The following is a 24,682-nucleotide window of genomic DNA, read 5'->3' as shown; positions in this document are numbered from 1 at the left end:
TAACGTAACTTTTGGAGGTACGAGAACCTTAACTCACGTGTGGGGTAAAAACAAAAGATATTAGCTAAACTAAACATGAAGTAGAGTGATCCAGCGCGACTCGTGTCGGCCTTAACATCTACGCAAAACAATAACTCACCATTCGATGATGTGCAGTCAGACTGATTTAGATGTAATTAGCTAAGGGTAGTGAGCATATCTACAGATCGAAATGGATCCCTTACTGTGTAGTACACGACAGTTACAATGATACATGTAAATGATATGATATGGTAAGAAATAAGCTTTTTAGCTTGTTTTTGGTGTAAGGGATCAACGTTTGTATGAGGAAGAGTCGTTTTTACGAAGCCCTCTTCAGCTTCATGTCTATAATGTTGCATAATGCATAGTCAAGCAATATGCATACGTGTAGTAACAACATAGTAACAACTGTGAATCTTGTCGTGTAATGTGCTCCTGGCAAGTTGTACTGAAACACTACACAACTTTCATTTTTTTATGGCATCGATAGTATAAGTATTTTGTATGACTACAAAATGCTGTGTGATAACCATTTGAGCTACATTATGAAAATTAAGATTTCAAAACCTTGTAAACGGATAGAGCTACGAATCGTAGGATTTTTAAGAAACACGTCCTCCACAGCCAATAACATCAGCGTAATGACCTCCTGGAGACAAAATCAAATGTCCGTTTCGTTATCTGTGGATATGCTCTTTGTAATAATAAGTTACCTTTAACTGAGGGTCGAGGCCAACTACGTTAGATCCTGCGGAAAGACTAGGACTGTCACATTTGCTTTCAACTGTAGAACATAAGTTAATATACGAGCTTATAATAGCTATTTTAATATATTCAATGTAATTTATGTCTCGTAATTCTTGTTCATTATTTTAAAAAGTACAGAAAATGTAGGCTAAGAATAAAGATTATGTTCATTAAAATATTTGTCAAAAAATATATTTATACAAAGTTATCATGCTGGAGAGCTGGCGGCCGGTCTGAGGGCCTCCACCACCTCTTAAACTAATATTAGCGTGTAGTGCGCTACGTCCGCCATTGCAGTGATATTGTTTCAATAGGTGGCCACGTCCCCTGATCACAACCACTCCGCGGTTGTACACAGTAACACAGCTATGACTGGATGCCAATCTCGGCATATTAGTAAAGTATAGACTGATGATTAAGGACTGAAGTACATCAATCTATTTAATAAGACTTTCGCGCCGCTGCGGCCTCGTGACTCTCATAGGATTAAGGTAGTACGGAACGTCCAATTTGTCACCGATCTGTCAACATCACAACCAATAAAACTGTTTACAAAAATCTCAACCTTAAAGATTGATTAACCTGCAATATTGTATACAATCTTGCAGAAATGCGGTGATGTGACAACCCTTAATACATCCGATGAGACCTGGCTGAATTGGACGTTGTATTCATAAGTTTGTGTTAAATGTTAGGTATTACTTGTCTTTGTAGTAGTAGTTGCTGATGATGTATTAGTTTCCATAATTACAAATTACAATCATAGATAAAAGATATACTGGTTAAAAATAAAACAGAAGTAAAATAACAAGAGTAATTAAATTGTTGTACTGTGTTCATTTATTTTAAATGTAATGATGTAGGATACTTTTGATTAAGACTGAAAGTTTATTGATCAAATATTTATGACCATAACTGTGGAACATCCAAAATTTTAACTGTCTGCTGTCAAGTGTAACAAGAATAATGTGTATTGTTATTGTATGATATGTGTTTTAACATTTATAATAACTTAAGTAGGTATGTGTGCTTTTAATGTTAATTTTGTTTAAACTATAACATCAATGTGATTTATTTGATTGAAATTCAAAATTTCTTTTGATCTGAAAATTAAATATTTTGTTGAACACGTATTGCGTATGTTTTCCCCGTTTCCCGCCATTTCCTCGTCCTGCCCGGCGGTGGGCGCCCTCGCGCGGCAGAGTGCCGGCGGCCGCGACCCGCGGCGCATGCGTGCGGCGACATCGACGAGCTTTTGTTTACTTATTTCCTCCCGACAGTATCGTGGACGCGACTCGCGGGACTCCAACATTGTAGTCTTGGTATTTAGTAAAAGCATACATCATTCAAATATAAAGTGTTTTTCTTTAATCTGTCGTGCATGTGAGAACTTGTCCGTTTTGTGTGGTGATATTTAGGATTCAAAGGCCATCAGAATTTTATTTTACGCTGCCGGCCAATCAATGTAAGTAACCTACCTCTTTACCTGAAAAATAAATTAATACCAAATACCTAATGGTTCGTGCGTGCATGCAACAAGTAAATTGTTACCCTAAGCACAAATTATTACAGTGATCAATAGGGATAAATTACAATATACATACTTAATATGTGCGTAACCTGGTTACTGCAAAATAATTGATAGTTGTTAAAAAATACAAAATAATTTGTAACGACTTGCCAAAAAAAGTTGAAATATGTTGTTTTCAGATTTGGAACATCAACCTGCATTTAAGTATGGAATTCAGTATATTCCATACTTAGATGCATTGAAATAAAATACAAATACCGCCAAAAATACTTACGCGTAACGAAATTATAATATTAAAAATCAAATGTGTAATTGTAATGGGGAAAGGCGTGCGCACAACAGGTACATTTTCAAGTCTTGACTGATAAGGGCATTCCCGATCAGTCATGACGAGAATAACAAAATATTTTGACACAAGACTATTTAAAGTACGGAACCATGAAAATATATATATCTCTGGCTGATCATGTAACAGTTGATGAAAGTTTGTAGTGCAAGTACATACTTTCATCAGCTGTCAGGTTACCTATTGCAAATTTTCTGATTAATTTATCGTGCCCGGTTCCAGGGCCCTAATTCCGTTTCCCGTTTCTCCAATTCAATTATAATTGCCGATGATGGAATGGAAAAGGCATTAAATTTCACGCTATTCGTAAAAAATGCATTTGCCTGCTGTTCACAAAATACTTAGGACAAATAGGAATAGTGTACTTTTCATCCCATTTCCATTCATTAATCGGCAATTATAAAATTTATAAATAGCGGTATTGGGGAACTTTTAGTAAGAACAACATTAGGTTGCAATGGAAGGTGTGATAGCTTAGTGGTCAGACCGCAAGACTTCCCATCAAGAGGTGTTCAGTCTTCAAATAAATATCAAACTGTTTGTGGGAATGCACTCAAAAACTTGATCTGATCTCTCTCCGGTCGTGTCGGATTGCCGTTCTACTGGGCAATAGCAGTGCGCACAGCACACGGTCTGAACATTTTAAAGGTAGCATGATTCGGTGTGAATAGGTAAACATACTTAGTCCAAGTTAAACCCTAAGTGGCATGTTTCCTGCAGCAAAAGGGCCGGATCACCGCCATTGGTCGCGTGTCGTCGTTAATTCAGAGCGCCGCGGTTCTGGCTCTAACGGCCACTAATTGGAACAATTCTCTACACGATTACTTTGTAGGCTAGAGCTGACCATTGTAGCTAAATAATCACTAGGTTCACTGTTTAATAACACTTTGTTACGTCACGTCAATTGAAATGGGATTTGGTACTTAAAATTCTAAAATCTATGCTATTAATTACATTTCTAGCAATTATGAAAGTGCATTCTTCTGTAGTCTGTTGTCAATTTTGTCAACAATATCATATTCTACTTTAAAATAAATGAATGCTGTCGTTCAGTTATTTGACATTTAATTTAAATTAACTCCACTATCGTTAGCTCGCATGGTGGCGTTCACATTCATATCGATTGTATTTATTCAAATTAAGGCTAATTACAATAATGATTGAAAAAAGTAACCAAATTAAATGCTGTCTACATTCAGGTACCTAGATCTGTCGTTCCAGATAGGAATCTATTGGCCCTTCTGGCCCTGGTGGAGTGCACTTTAAGTTATGTAATGAAAAACAGACAACAATTGCACTAAAATAATGGAAAATTAGAGTTGGTTACATAGAACATCACCGAATTATGAAGAATTACTTAAGAACATCTTAACGTCTAATTCTTGAGAACTAGCTACTTAATCCACAATTTCAGGTCAATCTATGATCGTCAGTAAAGCCACGATGACCGTTTAGATTATCAACACGCTAGTAGTTAGACCCATTACTTGTCCGCAGCCTTGACGTGACCTTAGCATATCTGAACACGAAATACCAGACCAACTTCTTAAGTATGATTGGTCGTGACGTAAGGCTGTAAACATTTTCTTACAAGGGCGGAGAAACATTTGAAAACTTATAATCCTTATTAAAGAAAATTGGACCTTTCCACTCAGTGCTAACCTAACTAACTGGCTTACGATAATACACTATTGTATATTCTATGATAATACCGAGTCTATTTACATTTCAGTGACATAAATTAAGGTTGTCACAAGTTATCGTTTAATTTCGACTGTACTGTTATCTTTAATTGTGAGTTCTAATTAACATTAGCATTGCTGTCGATGAACTGTTGTGAGACGTTACCCGTATATCAAGCAATTCGCATGACGCATGTTGACCCTTTTATTAAATGTATAGAATGGAATAGGAATTAGGATATTGTCTATTGTAAACCATAGATATACTTAGTTCTACATAAGTGTACAGAAGTTTCGGTCTTATCGCTAGTAGTGAGATCTTCCAGAAAAACTGGATTTTAATATAGAAATATAGAGACACCTTTTAGGTAGATAAATAAAATACCTTTTGAATAGGTTTGCGTGGCGTTCGGAATGGTTGTAGTCACAAATCAACCCGACTAAACGGAATTCGCTAGAACAGCTTGTCCATTTTATGCTAAATAATTTATATTTTTTGATATGACGCGTACATTTTGGTTAATCGCATCATTGTTAAGTACTTACGCAACCCCTGGCGCCGGGGTAGAACTTTAGTAGGTACTTACGTCATACTGCCACACGCACACGTCATAATTGCACGAGGGTGGCGGTAATATCTATCAACGACGATACACTATACAGCCTTTAGAATTTTCAGGAGAGTCATTCATGACGTCATCTGAAACTGAGAGGTTCGGCACGATAGCTAAGTACCTACTACTGAAATTATTTTCTTTCTGTGACGATAAGTGGTTCGTCGCTTGCACACACCGTAAAAAATATGAGAAAAACGTAAAAAGAAATTGTGTAAGAAAGTCAATTACCTATAAAACAATTTGCGAATCATAATAAGAACGAGACAGAATTCTAGAGCTAAAATTATATATTAATTAATAAAGCTAAGCATTTACTTTAGAAGTACCATAAAACTTTTAATAAGCAAAGGCGTTGAACTGTCGAAGCTAAAGAATTTCTATAGAAACTTAGTCACTTTCATGTTTTATACGTGCGCGTTGATTCATTATACCACAACCGTATACTAATGTCAGTTCTGCGTCATTGGGAAATTGTATAAATTCAAATCAAGGCAGGTCAAATAGTGTCACTACTAAGTACTTTAGTGTTACAACATCTTGATTTATAAATTTATACATATCTTGCGTTTAACAATGTCGCATAGTAAAGTCATAACACCTTTTGGCAAATGGGAACTACTATGAGAGAGTAACCTTTTTTAAAATAGCTAGAATAACGACAATGGTATCTAGGGTTGTAACTTAGAGACTTGCTTAACAATTAGGTAATGACAATTCGCAGCAAGACAGATTCGTGAGAAAGTTGTCAATCTGTTAGTGCTCGAGCACTGCCGCAGCAGTCACCGCCTCATGCCGCGCGCCCAGACGCTGGAGTTCTTGTCTATTGTGTGCTAATGAGACAACGTCACGTCTGTCGATATCTAGGTACACAGAATAGTTAATACAAAACATCTTTTGGCTAATAAGGAGGCAAAAATATGAACAAAAACTTCGTGAGAGGAAGAGTTTGATAATTTTAAGTTATTCTTTCCACGGAGCTATTTCCCCTGCTCAAATGCGACTGCCATTTATATTGCATTCAATATATAAAAGATCGTTATAATTCCAAAGACATGTGTCATGTGCAAATCAATTCCTCTAACAATCACTTTTATTCGTTTCATGTCACTAAAACGGCGACGCTATGAAAATGTCAGATTTACCACATAATATGTAATATTAATTCATATGCAACTAAAGTTAAAATCTTAAAAAAAATAGCATCTATTGAATCAGTAACGTGATTGTTTCAGTGGTATGTAGATCAAGGAAAATAACGAATAGTTAACAGAAGATATACCGTAGTTAATATGTATTTTGTTTTCATAAACTTAACATTACTGGACAACCTAACGTCAGTCCCACTGTTTATATAGTAGAGAGTACTTTAGTAAACGGGTTTACTTGTGAATTAGGGGGTCTGACAAAAGGTTACGATCGACCTTAGTTCAACAAAGATCGCTACGACTCAACTTTTGAACAACCAATCCGGCTTGATCTGATAAAATGCAATGAAGTGGAATAAGCGAGAAAACGCGATAAACAGCAATTACACGTAATCCGGCTCATTCCAGTAAAGAGGATTTCCTCGTTGGAGTCTCAAGTCATCAGATAATGCAATGACTGTCGCAGCAGCTGATAGCTGTGACCTCCAGCGCGAGGCTCACCTAATCAGCTCCAACACATTTACCGTAATGTCTCACTCCCACTTCTTAATTTTGACTCAAACACCTGACACTAGCTATTTCTACCTTTTTGTTATTGTTCAGTGAATGAAAAAGTAAATTAGTTTATTTATTTTTATTTTACTTAGTCAGTTCAACGTTACTTCTGTTGGTTACCGCCGAAGCAGTACATCTGAATGGGTACCAACTTAGACCAGCTTGGTGGCAACTGGCTTTCCTCGAGGCGACTAACCCAGACCTGAAATTGTTTCATGCAATTTTTGCATCCTTCGTAAAGAAAAACGCTGACTTTCCCAGAACTCTACAATTATTAAAGAATATACAAACTCGTTTATGACATTTAAAGTAACTTTTTATGTTATAATTTCTTGTGTGTTGCCTGAGTGCATTTCTTCCCCGAATCCTATCACCTGGTTCTTTCACTATCCTCGGGCTTGCAGGCGGCGGTCTGCGCGGGCGCATCCACTGCATAATTCATTGCATTTGTTTCGCGCCGCGCCCGGTTCCGCGTGCGCGCTCCGGTTACATATGCACAACGATTTATTACCACATTTACATTCATTATATCGCATCGAATTACTTTCTTCATGGTTTTATATAACAGAACTGCAAGATTACTGAAAAAGTCAGTAGAAGTAAAATTAAGGTAGCGCTTTAAGTTAAATCTGTAATTTTCATGGCAAGTGACATGAAACCGAAATAAAATATTTTATTGCTATTCTGACGGTCACTCAAGTAGATATTTATTGGGAATTTTGTATTTCCTACTTATTTCAATGTTATTTAAAAACCAAAAGTGTGAAATCGTGCTTCACTCATAAGCACAGTGCCACCAAAAGCTGAACACAAGCCGTTAATGTTTATTTAAATTGTTCAATGAATTGAACTGCTAACAAACGGGATTGTCGCCTTAACTTGATAATTGGAAGCACAGAGCGAGATGTCGTACTCCTCTATTAAAATATTATGTAATGTATCAGTGTCACTTTAATTTATTTTCAGACACATCTCCGGGGTCTTTGTTGACTTCAATATCTACTAATAGTGTAGAACGTAGATATGACTTATGACTTCATGATCAGTTGAAAATGTAAACTGATTTTGCCTATCTGAAGTATGCTAAGACCAAGTTTCTCGTAGTCCTTTATTTGCCAAAGGACGCCGGCACTATCTGTTTGGTATACCTACGGGGTACACTTATGTGCAGAGTACTTGTGTGTAGATACCTACAGTGTGTAGTATGATGGAGTTTGAATGAGGCATTATGTCCCCGGCCGCGGCAGCTGGCCGGACGCGGCTATTCAACGGGGAAGCGACGCTGAGGTAATGCAAAAGGGGTTTTGTATAAAAATGTATGGCTGTCGGCTACACTAACATGTCTTTTGTACTGGACTGAATGCTATTGAAGACTGCACCTGTTGTGTTCCCACTATAATCGTTGAATATGCAGATTTCATTATCTAGGTAATGCAGCACCTACTTTGGTAATGACTAAGCTTTGGATTACATCAGACTATTTAACAGTCTTTGAATTATTTATTTACGTTTTCATACTCTGATTTAGTTAATAATTGTTGAGTAGGTACCTCTGTAGTCTGTACTGCAGCTCAATACTTTATTTGTAATATATTTCACTCGTACATCATCCGCCAGTTTCTGCCAGACACCCCAGTGACCTAGTTTCTCGTGTAGCTGGGGACCCCACCTGCCCCAACTTGGAACCCTTCGTGAGGGGTGGCCGGGTTCATTGACACTCGTCTGAAGGTCAACGTACCCTAAACTTGATCTTATACTTAACTTAAAATTACTTTACTCACTTACTGCATATTTTAAGAAAGTAATCTTATAAAAATCTCGTATTTTTGTATTGTGAATTAAAACATGGACGATTAATTTGTGTTATTTCACATTAGACAAAAAATATTTTATAGGATTCTATAAAACCCATTTGTATTCATCTCAAATTGAGGGAAGACCATACAACAATTTGTTAAGTTTTGTTACAAAACCTCCCTACAAATCTTCGTCCCTACCCTTCAAACTATTACCTACATGCATGTAAAGCCAGGAACAAACCAATTCGTATCGTACTCAAATTATAAAAGAAGTCATGGTTCACGGAACTGTATCGCTCGGCAGTCGGGAGTCATCCTCGCTGCTTCCGTGTATGGACTCAGGACAATGTTGGTTGCAAGCTTACTCTTATGACGTAACTCGATCGATAATGTCCACTGCTTTTAATAAAAGTCACGGTTCGCAGGAGCTGCTCGCGTATGATTCATTGGCACACTTATAGCCAGACAGACTAGTGTCTTGAAGCTAATATTATTAAGTTATTAGTTGTATTACCTTGCCTGTTTAATGAATGACATTTTTGCATTAAGTGGATTCGGTTTATTGGGACTGGACATAGATAAATTAGAGCATACGGAATAATGACAAAAATATAGACACACAACAAAAATTTAGCAATGATTTTTCGTAAATGAATTGGACCAATCGACATTGATGGATTCCGCAATATCTTTGTGGTTTTTGTACCTACTTATTTGTTTGTGTCAGAAGCCTGCAGCCTCTCCATGAGCGTAGTACTCCGTGGCAGTGCTAACAGTGGCTCGGTCACGGTCCAGCGCCGCGGAGTGACCGCCGCGCCCTGACCACTGAAGCGTGCACATCTCTCGAACTGTCATTAGTTGGCCGAACAGCTACTTCCCCCAGTTACCAACGCTTACGATACCAATATAGCAGAGACCACAATTGCGTTTTTAAATCGCAATTGCCACAGCCAATATTTACTATACACCAATCTTTGCAAGCTATATCTTAAAATCGCCTTGGTTGCGTGATTTGTCGCTCGATTTAAAATCGTAATTGGGGTGGCATTTCTTAGAAAGGGTATGTATACCCTGTGGGTGTGGTGGCATGAGTCATACATAAAACTAACCACGAAGTCATGGACTATTTTTTTATTATTAGTTAAGGAAATATTTTACCAAAACCTATGAATTTAGTCTCTCTATCTGAACAAAAAGGCCTCTCAAGGATAAAGGGTTTGTCTCAAGAATAGATATAATAAAAGAGGTCCCAACTGTACTGACCAGTCTTGGTTAACAAGCTCTACCCGCGTCGAACCTACACCAATACGTTTTCTCTTATAATTTGTGATCCACTTTTAAATAACTCCGGCTCCGTTCGATATTGAACAGAATAATAAAAATACGCGATGCCTAGCAGCTGGGCGTCTCGGGAACAAGCTATAGTGATAAATAGGCCAGATCTATCGCGGGCCAGGTAAATACGCGCTAACTCTCCATGCTGACAGATCCCTCGCATATGCATGGCTACATATGTCATAACATGCTGATTAGCAAATCATACGCAACGCTTTATCTTTTCTATTTTGAAGTCGATTTTCTTGCAACACTTTGAAATTCAAATTGTATTTTTAAAACAAGAAATATTTCATATTGTTCGTTATAGTGTCAATATTTTCATTGTACTTTTATTTTAAACATCGTGTTTATTATTGTGTATTCCTAACCTAGTATTGAACAACTAAATTTGTATAAGATCAATATTTTCTAGGTTCTCCAATACTTTGTGACGGCAATATTCCTCATTCATCAATTGTCATCAAAAACCAATGGTTCACAACAAAACTAGAGTACTTCTTACCCCATACCCGTGGAAGGACGAGTAGTAATTACAAGTAACAGTTGCATAGCTCTACAATATTTGAATAATAAAAACATCAACACCATATCATAGAAACACGTATGTCTCACATATTGTATTCCTAGAACAAATACTATTAACGCTGTACTCACGCACTATATACGACTGCATAGCGTTTTTGTAAGATCAAGATAACTACGCCTAGCAATAACTAGACAAAAACTCAGTTGCTGCAGCTCCACAGCTCGGCACTTTTTGCGGCACAATTCCGTTACTAGATAATGTAGTTAGGATTGAAGTATGAAGTCAATAAACATTGGTAACAGCGTTTCGTTTTATGTAATTTCAATATCTGTTGTCACGTCCCGCTGCGCGCTGGTTTCACTAAATGAGTCTCAGCTAAAATGTAAAACACTATGTCATGTTTTACATTATTTAAAGTAATTAATGAAAGAGTCATCAACTAGTTTGTGTTGGTAGCAGCGCTCGCGTGATTTATTATGTAAATTAATACATTGCACTCGGTAACACTGTGGACACCTGACAACCCGTAATGTTTTGTTCACTGCGATACAAAACAAGCAAAATTTTTTATTAGAAATGAACGCGACCATTGTGATAAAGTTTACAAGAGTCTCGTCAATAGCGTAAAACCCGCAACGTATTAAGTATAATGACCCAGAAAACATCAACTTCAATCAGTTAAAATCACTCGATCTATTCAGTATTTCCTATTTTCTCGACCTCAAACAGTTTGAATGCCCGCGTGCACCGAGTTCAGTCGCACTGAAAACATGTATCCGAGTGCAATCCACTCACACGCCAGCTTACTTAAGTTATCGCCGCTTTGCAGAGTGTCGTAAAACCTAAGCTTATCAGTTATCAGAGCAAGTTGGCGTCACGTCAGCCAAGCCAACTCTACGCCAACTCTACGCGCTCCAGATTGAAAGCGCCGCGCGCCCGGCTGCGCCGATAAGATAGCGCTTATGTCACCAAACTATTCTAGCGACGCTTTTACACGAGAGGAGGTATGGGCGAGAAGCCCAGCAATTTCATTTCAGAGGAACTGAAATGAAATATTTAGTTTCGAAAATAGCGAAGTTAAGATCAGCCCACGTATCTGATCAAAGAGAGACATAATGAGCTAAGATGATAGACCACTGAGTGGTGTCCAGTAGCGGCGGGCGGCGGCGCGGTGTGGATGACGGCGGAAGAGGAACACGTCCCTCGGGTGTCGCCTTACACAGTCGCGAACGTATGCACTGACACACTTACACATGTAGGTCACGTCAATGCACCGCCGCCGTAGAACATACCATAATATTTTCTACATTTTTATCAAATTTTTGTGCTTCCAAGAAATATGCTAACTCTTAATTTAGATGTCTAATTAGGAAGATGAGATAAAATTATATTAAAACTTTTATTTACTGAAATATTAAGTTAGATACTGTATTACAGTATGCAATCTCATAATTCATCGCCGAAACAAAAGAATCGAACACAGACACTATTAATAGGTCAAGTTGTGACGTCATACAATTTCCAAAATGATTCATATGATTCAATCTCCAAGGTAGCAATATTTTTAGTTTACGACAATATTACGGGATCTGTCGATTGAGAACATTTTTACGGTTGGATGAGTGGTTTAGTAGTGGTGTAGTTTATAGCTGGTCCTTGAAGCTGCATTATATGAAATCATCGAAACACTTCGACTAGCCACTTAACAGTGTCGTAAATAAATAGTGTTCACGTAAAAAGTTTGTACTCGTAAACATGGAGCTGTCAGCACTCGAGTGGTGACGGCTCACGATGGGAAAGTAGTGAACATAGTGCGTGCTGTACTTTATTATTGGTAAAGGTAAGTTTTTTAAAGTCACTAAGACAGTACAGAAACTCCGGAAGGATTGTGTTTCCCCAAACTTTGGTAATGCATTCGATTCACTTAGAACGAAATTCATGCAGTTTATTATTTATCGAATTTCAACTTACATACTTTACTAGACCCCCTGTCCTGTAGAGAACCTCCTGCGAAAAGATAAACTTTAATAAACAATGACTTTATTCAGAAGAAATAACGTCGTTGGTCTCGACCATACTCCTCGGACAATGTCAACAGTAGCTAGACAGATCTCGATCAGTTCACATTCCTGCGGCCAGTTTCCCGAAGGCCGACTTTTTGTCGCGTCTTTTGCTCAACACAACTATAATTTGTCTCGGATCGAGTCTTGTGGCGAGGACTTCATTTATCCGATATTTTTAAATTTCCTTCCTCTTTTGTTTAATTTCTTTGTTGTTTTGATGTTGTAACAGACACCAGGACGGTGTGAGTCTAACTTAACGTTACGTAACAACACGGTGCCTATTGTTAAGCCTCTGAGAAATCTCATTGGATATCAATCACGCTATCTATAACTAAGCTGCTCATTGATTGACCTGATTCCTTGTATACATAGTCCAGTGATTATAAAAATATGTATAAACAATGAACGTAGGTAGCAACGGCAGCGTCAATAGAAAGCTAGATGTGAGGTATAACGGTGTCGCCGATGTAATCCGGGCGCACGTGCCCGGGGACACGTCGGCGTCGTAGGGCCTGCACTCTACACCACTGACCTAATTATACTTGACACTAATACTTACATCGAAGGAACTCACATCTTATGACTCTAACCAAAATGTTAAAAAAAACATAGGTTGCATTGATGGGAATGAAATAAAGTAATTGATAACCATTGTTAATACTCAATACCAGGTATAATTATTATAGCTATTCCTTTAACTCCGTGTTTTAAAATAAGTTTTCATAAAGGAAAATTTATGGGTGCAAGCGATGCGTGCCGACTATTTTGACCTGACTCTACTTTTTACAAAGTTAACATCGTCGTTTGAACTCGCAGTAAATCAAGAGATATCTTTTAACTGGAGTGTTTTGACATCGGTTACTAAGCAGGTAACCTTTCCAAGTGGCGTACCTTCACATCGGCTGGTGGACGCCGCACGCGCGCCGCATACGAACTAAGCACAGTCGGCATGCAAGCCGTGCACCGCGCTCGAATAAAACCAACAGATTTCAAGCAGTTTCATGATAGCTTATGCATTCGAGACAATAGAACTCATAAAACACAAATGACTGTAATTAAAAGCTAAATATAGCTCATAAAGAAATAATAAACACTATAACAGTCAAAGTAAACTATAAGCTGGAAAAACATTTTACATAATCCTAGTTAACCAGACGCTGGACCAAACAGAGTTTGTAATGAAGTTTAACCCCCGTGGGGTCCCAACTGTAAGCTAACTGACGTTCTGCTAGACAGCGCAAGTTTGGCTCAGCTTACGTTAAATTAGCATAAAGGATAGGAGGATACTACCAAAGTGAAGCAAGTAACAATCAAACAGTGTTATTGACTTTGATTCAAAACGGTAACGTCATCAACTCTCCCCATATTTTCAGAATTAAACTTCAGTCTTAAAATCTTAGATGCCCTAACAAAAGTCGCAATGTCACTTGGGACACGTGGGATGTGTTAGCAAGTTATGAAGGTGACAGGAAGTGGTAGCGACGTTTTCAATGTTACGATAGCGCACAGTGCACAGTACGAGTATGTTTAGGACTACGAATAATAGAACTTCAGTATTCGATACATAAGAGAAATATGTTCTATTTTCCCGATTTCTCCGATATTATCAATCAAAATGTAAGCAGACGTGTCTTTGAGATAACTCCTTCGACTAGGTGCAGTAGGCTTGAGCCAAGCCTGTAACAACGTGATTAATTTCTGAATGTCACAATTTCGTGGACTGGTAGCGTCACGGCGTCCGTGACGAATGCTGTCAATTTCTTTTTACTCGTCGATCGTGCAATAATAAGACAAGTTTTGCATAGATTTCACCAGCGATAGATAAAGACGGATTCTGTTTTTTATAATATAACCGCGAAAAAATGTTACTCTTTTTAACTAAGCCTTACGTAACATTTAAAGTCTCATCCGTAACCTTCGTTTATCATTATCGTATCTTATAAATGAAACATTGTGGTATGGAGTAAATCTAGATCATTGTTTTATTCTGCAATAGTTGCTTGATGTCCTGTATCTTGTCGCAGTGTCAGCGCACGGGCCGGCGTGCCATGGTATGGTGTCGCAGCGGCAGCGGGCAGCGATGCGGGCGTGGCTGTGCGCGGGCGCCGCTCTGGCGCTACTGCCGCTAGTGCCCGCCGACGTCATCTTCCGCGTGCCTGAAGTACTGGTGAATCAAGCTCCAACAACATTTACTACTTCACTACACCTAAGCCTAGAAAATCTTGAAATATACTCAAAGTTAATACTGCATCAAAAATAAAACCTTGTTTATTTGCCTTCTAAAAGCTCTCTGTTAAGGATCGAGAGCATCGTTGAATTGTTGCATACTCTAATTAAAGAAATACGGTATCGTGTTGGTTAGTTTGGCTCCTAATAGTGATGTGTGATTAGGTGCGTCATGCAGCGGCGTCGAAGCCGGTGGGCACGGGGCGCGGTAACGGCAGCCGCGGCAACGAGACCGAGGTGTGGGGCGCGGACGACGGCGACGCGCTGCTGGAGGTGCGCTACGAGGAGTACTTCGTGGAGCACGACGTGTCCACCGCGGACGCGCGCCGCGCCGCCAACGGCCTGAACGTCAATGACAGTACGTACACACGCTATTATTCAGCACTTTCAGGGTGTACCGGTAAAACGAAACGGCAGCTGTATCACCTAACTCAGTGACATCGTTGTAATGACAATTGTACAAAGAAAAAAATTGACGACTCTCAGATGCCGTTTGTTAAAAGCCCTTTACGAGCAACAATGGTGGATAATTAACCTTTGTCATGATAATTTTCTTTATTAAAAACCTGAAAAGAATCATATTACCAACATACTTTAAAAGGGCTGTTCTTAAGCACACTCAAGAATGGAAGAACCTTGAATTAGGTATGCTTACTAAACAAAATCAGTAGTATCCGAGTTCTCGTGCTACAGTGGGGCTTCTCCCGCAGAACTCCGTGATGGTGACGCAACAGTAATTGCTTGACTAACTCTAATTAAACAGCAACGAGCCGCTCGCGAATAGGACTCGCTCAAGGATCCGGATTAATTTGAGAACAAGTGTAAGACACGACGAAATAATATATTATGAAGGAATGAGGGCTTCGTTAAAAGTTATATCTTGAACATAAGGATGAAGTTCTCGAAAACTTTCCATGATAACACAAATATGATTCGCTCTATATCTATCTAAAATAATGTGTCGTATTGTGGGAACAAAGTATGTGTACAGCATGTTAATTGAAATTATTTTGTTAACTCATCCTTCGATCTAATTAAATGTACCTCAATTATCGATCAACAAGCAAGATGACCACTCGGCATCCTCAGAGCGTGTAGATTCATTAAACGTCCACAAATATTTACAGTAATTACCAGCAATCAATTGGGAGCCGCTGACAAGTCCCGCTGACGGCTGTCTGTCACGCAGATGAGTCTAGATCTCACCAGCTCGTGTAAACACACGCAGGCGGCCATTATCCCCCGCTCACAAGTCTGAACAATATGAGTATGTGTAAGAGGCCGCTCCGCACCGCTCCGCTCCGCCCCTTTGCACTCCGCTCCGTACTAGATCTCTTTATTTACAGTCGTGACCTTCCTTAATTGATCCATCTGATACCCTCAAATACTTAATTGGTAGTACAGAGTGATTGCAAAACTGCATCGTCATTTATGGTTGAAATATGAATTTTGCGTCATCACGAAAGCTCGAGAAGTTTGTAGCTTTAATAGATTCTCATTTTTAGTTTGAGTTTTAAATGTTTCCTTGAAATAAATGGATCAGCAATATGGTTAAGAGTTTTTAGTACAGCCTTTTGATTTAGTTATTTCCAGATTTTTTCTTATTTCAAATTATGAATAAAATACAGCAATTTACTTTATATTGCGTATTTTTTTAGTTTTCATGGTTCGAAAAGCAACCTGTATATCTCGTTTAGATCAATGTTAGTCTATCGTCGATTCAATTGTTCCATCATTTCAATTATTTTATCGCGTGTCTCGGGATTGAACTGTGCAGACTAGTGAAGTGACTCACAGAGTTCGCTCTACAAGAATTACAGTGTTACCATTTAAATAGGTAAATACTTACACGGAATAAGATTAATGTGAAATATTTAAAATAGTCCATAAACTCAGGTTTGTGAACAACAGCGCACATAAATCCGCCCACGGGAGTGTTAGCGCTACGCTCTCCAGCAGCTCCTGTCTGTCACACGCTGATTAATTAAAAAATATATTACTTGTTACTGCTTCATACATCTTAGCCGACGCATGCTAAAAAAATCTAATAGATTTTCAGTGAAGCGGCTTACACCAAATTAGACGTTCGTGATAAGACTTCTTTCAAGCCAATTTACAGTTTACAGTAGGTTTCATTCATTTTATGATTCCAAACTACCATCTTTTCAGTAGTTTTGACAGACCAGATCCATACACTTTTTAATATAGAGATATGAGGAGATATTCTCGCATTGCACGTCAAACTTGTAAAGTCCGTGAAGTCGGCAGGCGTGTACCGCCTGGTGTAGTGACGACGGCCGCTAATTAGCGTAGATGATACGACATTAACGGAACGTGATACCTGCGGAGTGAGGACAGGCGCCGCGGATTATACACTGCGTGGGTTTATTACCAACAAGATTATTGATACGTTTGTTCAGTAGCTAATTTAATATGCGAAGAGATTGGATATTGAGCTCTACATTTTTATTTTTTTATAGACTACAGAGTGACGTTTATAGAACTACCCTGGTAATTGCAGACTTTGCGAAATTGACATCCCATGGTATAAGTGGCAATTAATGATCATTAACTGACCCGCATGTTAGATTGATGAAAAAGATCGCACAATATGAGCTTTTTATTAAGTTATCAGGGACCCCACAACTACTTGAGCGTCGTCAGTTCGCACTAGATTTAATAAATGATCTCATGTTAGTCCCTGGATAAGTAAACACGTATGAGTCAGCGGGTGTCACAGTAATCTGTCGCTGCGACTAATTAGTCTCACACAATAGATCCACATGCCGCGATGGTATCACGCTGAAGGTTGGGGAATTAGGAATAAAATGCAGTTATTACTGGCCGTATCATAGTTTAATAATGGCCAGTACACTTGCAGTTGCAACGTGCAAGATGATTAACGCAAGACAATTGTCATCCTTATTGTTATAATTTCCCTTCATCCGCACACACATAGTTATGTGGTCATATTATATTTGTAGAAAAATGTCTTCGATGTAATGACTAAGTACTGAGTTGAATATTTTTATAGGGTAGATAATACAGATTGATCTATTGTCATGTTTATATGTTTTCTTGCGTAACTAGACTAAGATCTCTCGTTTTTCCATTTTCAATGATTTACTATTTGAAACGTTTGCTTCATCTGAGTATGAATCATAATATCTTCAAACAGTCAGCGTTTTAATAGTTTCACAAATATTGGACCATTGTTTGCCGTTTGATGTTCGCTCCTCTAAGCTTGCAAACATCACAAGATCTAAATTGATGCGAACACGCCGCAGCTTGTCGTAAGTGTCATCCTCTAGCACCTCGAAGGACTCGAATTATCGAGTCCTTGGCTTTTGAAACATATACATGTATACATACACGTATTCACTAAAAGTTTTCATCATTCAGACATGAGCATCTTGATTACGTTAGAATTTTAAAAAAATGTAGAATTTACTTACTTCAAGTGAACAAAACAAAAAGCGAAACGAAGTTTTGTTATTTTTGCGAGCGTCACCAGGCCAGGCTCGTTGCTGGCGCTTAATATATCTAATTAGGCGCCTTGCCGACAACCATATATTTCATGCAGTTGCACATGATGGTACAAATTACCGCTACCGCGAAGGTCGGCAGGCGGCCTGGAGGTAATAGCTGAGCCCGCAAGGTCCGGGGGCGGGTCGCGAGTGCCGCGATCTGTCACACTATTGTCCGCTGTGACATTGCAGCGCGGGGCACTCAGCTGGCACTCTGCTGGCCGAGTGGACAATGCCGACACTGTTACTGATTACCCTTTAATTATTTAATTTAGAATATTGGAGTGAATTTACGAAAACTACTCAATAGCTACACCATGCGTGAAGTATGACTTTAAAGATAACAAAGCAAATATCACCATTTCATTCGAACTGGGTTATTTTTAAGAAAATGGCGAGTTTGGGTTTTCTTTTTTTTTACTGGTGAAACGTTAACATCTAACTAGCTGTTGCGCGCACCTATATTACGATTATTAAAGAGATAGAGTTTTTGTAGCATAATTCATTAGTGCTCATAGCGTAATGGTGTATATCCTACAGCTTTACATAGGGATGGGCTATTAAACATTGATATACATTTTCGAATCGAACAGCAGTTCTAGATATTACCGCGAACAAACTCTTCAGCCTTATGAAATCAGCACCTAGGAAGATTAATAAGAGCTCAACTACAAATTAATATCGAAGGGTAAATGACATCGGTTATCAATTACGAGATTAACCGATTGCTATATAGACCGCCCCAGCGATAGAAGCCAATTATACGTCTGAGTAAGACAGCATACAAACGATGATATCAGTCCCGATTAGGTTACAGGAAGAATTATTATAATATCTGCTTGTTGTTGTGTACAAATATTAAGTGACCACGAGAACCAGGCGGTCGGTCACAGTCCGCTTGTCACAGTCAATAATACTTCTCATAACCAGCCTTCGATTTGTCACGATCATGACCTTTGTATGACCGTTTTTCTTAATTTTCTTTACAGTATAGATGCTGTTTTTGCCTTTTAATGATTGAGAGACGGACAGACAGACATACACTTCTTTTTGCGTCAGGGTTTAAAAATGTAACCCCAACCCGCGCTTCCTTTAAAATAACTGTTTTTTTTTATCAGGTTGAATCGTTTCTTGATTTCAACCCTTTGAGACAGTTTGATTTGGAGATTACACATGTAAACATTCCATGTGATCGTCGCTATTGTGATGTTCGTGTCCTGATTTCGCTTGGAAAGTTCCATTTCCCTCGGGGTCTGTGTACTCTCAATGTACTCCCAATCAATAAGTTCCGCCATATTGGATAGTCGTGCAAGACCTAGTTACGCTCGTCATAAACACGAATGGCGTTGCATCTCCGCCCTCCCGGGAGCGGGCGGGAGGCTGCGCCCCCCCCTCCCCCCGCCGCGCCGCCCCCCGCAGGTAGCCTGTCCCGTCTAGACCTGCGTGGAGTAATAAATCAATATCGGCGCCCCCACTACCCCCAGCGGCCTGTACCCTCGCGTCAGGTAGCTGAACCGGCGCCGCTCGCACAGTAGCTGGCAGCGGCCGCGGACGCCGGGGTCAGCACTGCATACCAACATGCAGGTAACTGCACACACATTATTTTATCTTGTACTTAAGATTCACTCGTAAAGATACTGTGAAAGACATTGGAAATGTTCTCCTCGTAAATGCCTCAGTATATCTTTGACAGTTCTATCATAACTTTTTTGTTCACAGACACTTATGCTAATGAACATGTACAATAATATATATTTATTTGCAAAAAACACTAACCTATGGAGTTTCTTGTCCTTTCTTTCCAAAACATTTAGTTATTTAACGTTTTGCGCTTTTTTTTATTCTTTTTATAAAAAAAAAATCATTTCATTTTGACTGAGCGTGTAACAAATACGATATGTCGGCTAAATATTATAATTATCTAATACAATCACATATCTAGACTGGGTGATGTCCTGGGTGTCTCGCGCGTCGGTAGGACGGCCGCGTGACGAGTCACGGTGTTATAAAAAATAATTATCGCATTTAAGTACACTCGCACGTCGGCGTTAGGGTTGAGCTCCACTTGATCGTAACACATCGAACTTTCACGGATGAATTATTGTAACGTGATACGACATAGGTACGTTGCTTACAAACAAAATATTTTAGGTTATAACTAAGTTGAGTTTGCAAAATCGGGGATTATGTCTAACTATATTTAGCGGTCGATCTTGTGACCTAGGTTTAGCTTATTAATAAATCGTTAGTAAAATAATAGCGATGCGCTCGAGTAGTGTGCTACCCTAAGGTGACCGCTATTGTTCACTCATGACGTACGATTTGCATTCGGTGTGTGAATTCGCACCGTGCCTTATGTTATAATGTATAATGTTTAACATTCCAAAGGCTTCTGATCTATTGCAATTCTTAATTAATACAGTCGAAGGTAACTTGTGCCCAGCTAGGCGCGAGGTTTTTGCAATAATGTGAAGAAATCGGACTCTACAATTGGTCATAAAATCGAAATGACTTTTCTTTTGTTTAAATGCCACAACAATCACGGTAAAACTATAGCACAATACTCTAAAACCGCTACTAATTTATAGGCCCTTGCCTTGTTTTTAGTATCGTCTATTATTATGTGTGCGCTCTGCCTATCAACGAATAAGAGTTTTTTTTGTTTTCTTTAAATGTGTTATCGAGCGCGTAAGTAAGGAGTGTGTTGTGTGTCCAGTCCCGGCGACGCGGCCGGGCTGCGGCAGCTGCAGCCAGCGCGAGCTGGAGTACTGCGAGACGCGCGTGCTGGCGGACCACTGCTGCTGCGAGCGGCGCTTCGTGCCCGAGCCCTTCCCCTGGCTGCCGCACACCTGCTACGTGGGCGCGCGCCGCTGCCGCCCGCTCGCGCACGACTGCGCGCAGTACGCACGCCTGCGCGACTGCTGCTGCTACAGGAAGCTCGCTGAACGATGTGAGCATCCTACCCACAGCTTTAATAACAACAAAACACACATATTCATTGAATTTAGTTAAAACATGCAAATGATCCAATACCAACAGCTCTGAATTCATTAGATAAATATCCTAAACCAGAGAATGATGAATGGCCTTCTCTAGCTCTACTGTTTCATTTAATATTTCTTATTCTATATTTTTATGTATTTGCCGTGCAGGGAAGGGCATTCTGTCGAAGTCGACGCGGCTGGGCGTGAGCGGCGTGTCGCTGCTGCTGCTGTCCATGCTGCTGTTCGTGGCGTACCTGTGACGGCAGCTGGCGCCGCGCCCCCAGCTCGCGCCCGCCCTCGTCTGAACACATCACATTACGTCATGAACATGACTTCGCACCTTACTATGAACTCTTAAAGCCGGTTTTGATTTAGAAGCGAAACGTCGCTATCTCTGTTCTATAACCGCAAGAGCCTGACTTAGTAAGAATTACAAAATGTTCAATGACAAGTGTAGACTTTTCTGACATGTAACTAAGATGTGCGTCGTTCATTTCATTTCGGCAGCTGTTTAGATACCATATTGAATATTGATAAGTGACACTCAAGTATCCTCTTTAGATTAGAATTTTAAGTAAAATCAAGGAATCGATTTGTAAATATGAACGAAAAAAAAAGGGTAAAGTTTAGCGCAACAGTGTTAAAAGTAGTGTGTACATACAGTGTGTAGTGTCGAGGCCGCGAGGTGGGTACCCACGCTTATAGTGCAGTTGAGGTGAGAGCGAGGAAAAGAAGGCTATAATATATTATTTAATAAACTGTGTTTATTACACTGGCATAACTTTATAGTACACCATCTTTTGAACAGTCTCTGGACCTCATATTTCAAAATGGAAATTTGTAAAACCGGCCTAGTTGTTATCGAGACTAATATCAGTAAATATTTATAATTATATCACTTATTTTGTTAATTACATAAGTATTTAAATAGATTACAGCATTTGTATCAATATTGATACAACTCTACGAACTAGAAACGAAACGATCAAACATTTTGTAAACCATAGAAAAGAATCAACATATTAGAAGAAACTACAAACAGAAATGCTATATCCAATCTAGATATCCAATCGATATTGGTCGTAATGAATAAATGTTTTATCTATCAAATTAAATTAAAAAATATACATTAAATGTTCACTTAATAAAAAATAGAGCTAAGTTCAAGTAAACGTGAAGCCAAAGAACGAACGAAAAGCCTAGAATAGTAAACAAAAATAACAAAAATCTCAGAAAAAAATTAGATTATCAATAAATATGTTGTTTCCCGTGTTTTTTAAACATACCATACTAAATAGATTACCATAGCCCGCGTTTGGTTAGTTACCTTACGCGAAATTACTGTATGCAAAGTATAACCAAAGCGTAGTTTATTACTGTAGTTTCCTAGAATATAACTCCTTGTTTTAAGAAGTATTAGCCTAGGTCAGAATCATGATGTATTAAAAACACTCTAACTTATTTACTAGGAGTATAAATAGTATTTATAAATTAAAGTAATTAAATTGTAGGAGCCCTCGCAGACACTTACCGCTCAGCGTGACGACAAAATTGTTTCCGAGCAGTCGTTTGTTTTTCTGGTGCAATACACCCGGTAACAACCCGATTGTATAGTTGGACTAACACCATGCTTATACCAACATATTCAAGATAGCGGCCTAAAGGAGTCTGCGGGGGCTGCTGCAGAGTGGACTATCACATGTACATTGTTATGGATTGCCGATAGATTTGTAGTATTTCGATACACTGTAGTCTGTAATTATTAATGTAACTTGTTTATGATAAGTAGTAAGAGTTAAACTAGGGCCTATACCTGCAGTTACCATACTATCCAAAAAAAGTATGATCTGTTTTTAATCTGACAATTCTATGGTAAAGATGAACGATCACTATGATAAAAATCGAAATTGTCTTCCCCGTTTCACAAGAACAATTGAGAATTTCAACTTCATTTTGATCACAGTGGTAACTGTAGTCATTCAGTATTAATAATAATATAAATAGAACCTGAAGTTTATTGTAATCTTCTAGTTATTGTATTATATTAGAGACGGCCTGTATGCGTGCATCGTACACATTACGTAGCAACTGATACCACTCAGGTGGGCTCGGGTTAGGACATAAGACGCGCGACAAACGTAGGTATCCGTAGTCTGTACAAACTAGGCTAGTAGACAAGAAATTCTATTTCACGAAGTAGTCTAAGTTTACTCATATTATATTTATTATACTAGTTATCAATGTTTAAATGAAGACCACACAAAGTCCTCTTGAGGTTTCTCAAAGAGACCTCAATGTCTTATAAGGACATATATTAATAGGTAAGAATTGTAATATATATTAGGAGATCGTCAGACAATGTATCTTCATAATAAGTTAGTATACGTTAGCCCAAGGCTTGTATAGGCGCGCATGGCATAGAACCCACACCCGCTGTGACATGTATTAGCTAATGATGAAGCCCCTCACTGGGTGTTTACAACTATTTATTAACATTCATTATGTAATATTTATTAGACATAGTAAGAAATAATTCATTATGACTTCTATGACAGACAAAGAGAACCCAAATCCAGTAGATTGTACATAATTATGATTAGAGTAGTAATTAGTAACTAATTACAAATACGAAGTATACATTTATTATGTCTATCGTACTAGAATATCACATTTTTGAAATCAAGTTTTCAATTTATATGTATTTAAATATCAATCTAGATGTTCTGTATTATTACTGACTAATCACATAAATGTTGTCTTGAAATGAATACTATTCATATTGTATACGTACATATATCTGTAATATTTGAGAATTTCAATAAAGTTACCAACTCATTATTGTGTTTTATTTACCAAAGACCTGTAGTTAACGGAATTTAAATTTAGCCAAAAAGTTATTAAAAATTGTAACAATATTGTGCTATATGTAGCGTGAACATCTACATATAGCACAATACACAGAAGCTCTACAAACTCTACTTAGTGAATTTTTACTAATGACGCCGCTGTTTCATCGTACACCCATGCGCTGGCAGACCGCCGGAGCGCCTGCTGCTCTCACAGCAAGTGTTGCCGCTAGTTGACTCTCAGGCGCCGCTGCTGCGCGCTGCGCCACAACACGGGAGATACTATTACTACTGCGTTAATTCAGGTGCTCGTTTGAATAGTGATTAAAACATTTCACTCTATGCATTTGTAACCCAAGCGACTCTTAATTATCGGTTATAGTTAATCCGCTCGCACGTCACGCTGCACAATACTTGAGCGTAGTTAAATATGCTTAAAAAATATTGAAATTAAGTGTCGCTAAACACTGCTAATCTGCTAGTTAATCTAAATTATAAAAGCACGGCAGCTATTACAGTAGCCTTATCTGGTATGTAAAATTAACAATAATTACCTACCAAATTAAATATTTACCATTGTAATAAAATAATTACCTACAATTCTAAATGAAGTCACGTAAACTCAACTGACTGAAATGCGTTTATTGCTGATCTAGAACATGAACAGCACTAGTCCGCTGTCAAACATAACGGCTTCTAATCCAAGAGAAAGTATTTATATTGACAAAC

General features: G+C 38.6%; 1 protein-coding gene across 2 annotated transcripts; it reads left to right on the top strand.

Annotated features, from left to right (window-relative positions):
* The first annotated feature begins 1,828 nt into the window (after positions 1–1,828).
* LOC113492450 lies at positions 1,829–22,000 on the top strand. 2 transcript variants are annotated; one of them, XM_026869897.1, is made up of 5 exons: positions 1,829–2,233; positions 14,395–14,531; positions 14,762–14,954; positions 20,840–21,073; positions 21,276–22,000. In XM_026869897.1, the coding sequence occupies exons 2-5, from the start codon at positions 14,424–14,426 to the stop codon at positions 21,365–21,367; spliced, it is 627 nt and encodes a 208-aa protein (XP_026725698.1). In that variant the 5' UTR covers positions 1,829–2,233; positions 14,395–14,423; the 3' UTR covers positions 21,368–22,000. The 2 variants fall into 2 exon arrangements, with proteins under 2 accessions (XP_026725698.1, XP_026725697.1); XM_026869896.1 differs by having other exon boundaries at positions 14,395–14,537.
* Positions 22,001–24,682: the final 2,682 nt, after the last annotated feature.

This window comes from Trichoplusia ni, chromosome 4, assembly GCF_003590095.1.
Source record: "Trichoplusia ni isolate ovarian cell line Hi5 chromosome 4, tn1, whole genome shotgun sequence".
NCBI classification, from domain to species: domain Eukaryota; kingdom Metazoa; phylum Arthropoda; class Insecta; order Lepidoptera; family Noctuidae; genus Trichoplusia; species Trichoplusia ni.
Note: the sequence above shows the minus strand (reverse complement) of the source record. Positions and strands in the feature narration are given on the sequence as shown.

Bases quoted from the DNA above. Each gene is read 5' to 3' on its own strand.
- LOC113492450 (XM_026869896.1), top strand. From the start codon at position 14,424: ATGGTGTCGCAGCGGCAGCGGGCAGCGATGCGGGCGTGGCTGTGCGCG. The intron at 14,538-14,761 runs GTGAATCAAGCT...ATGTGTGATTAG, and splicing joins TCCGCGTGCCTGAAGTACTG to GTGCGTCATGCAGCGGCGTC. The intron at 21,074-21,275 runs GTGAGCATCCTA...TTTGCCGTGCAG, and splicing joins CAGGAAGCTCGCTGAACGAT to GGAAGGGCATTCTGTCGAAG.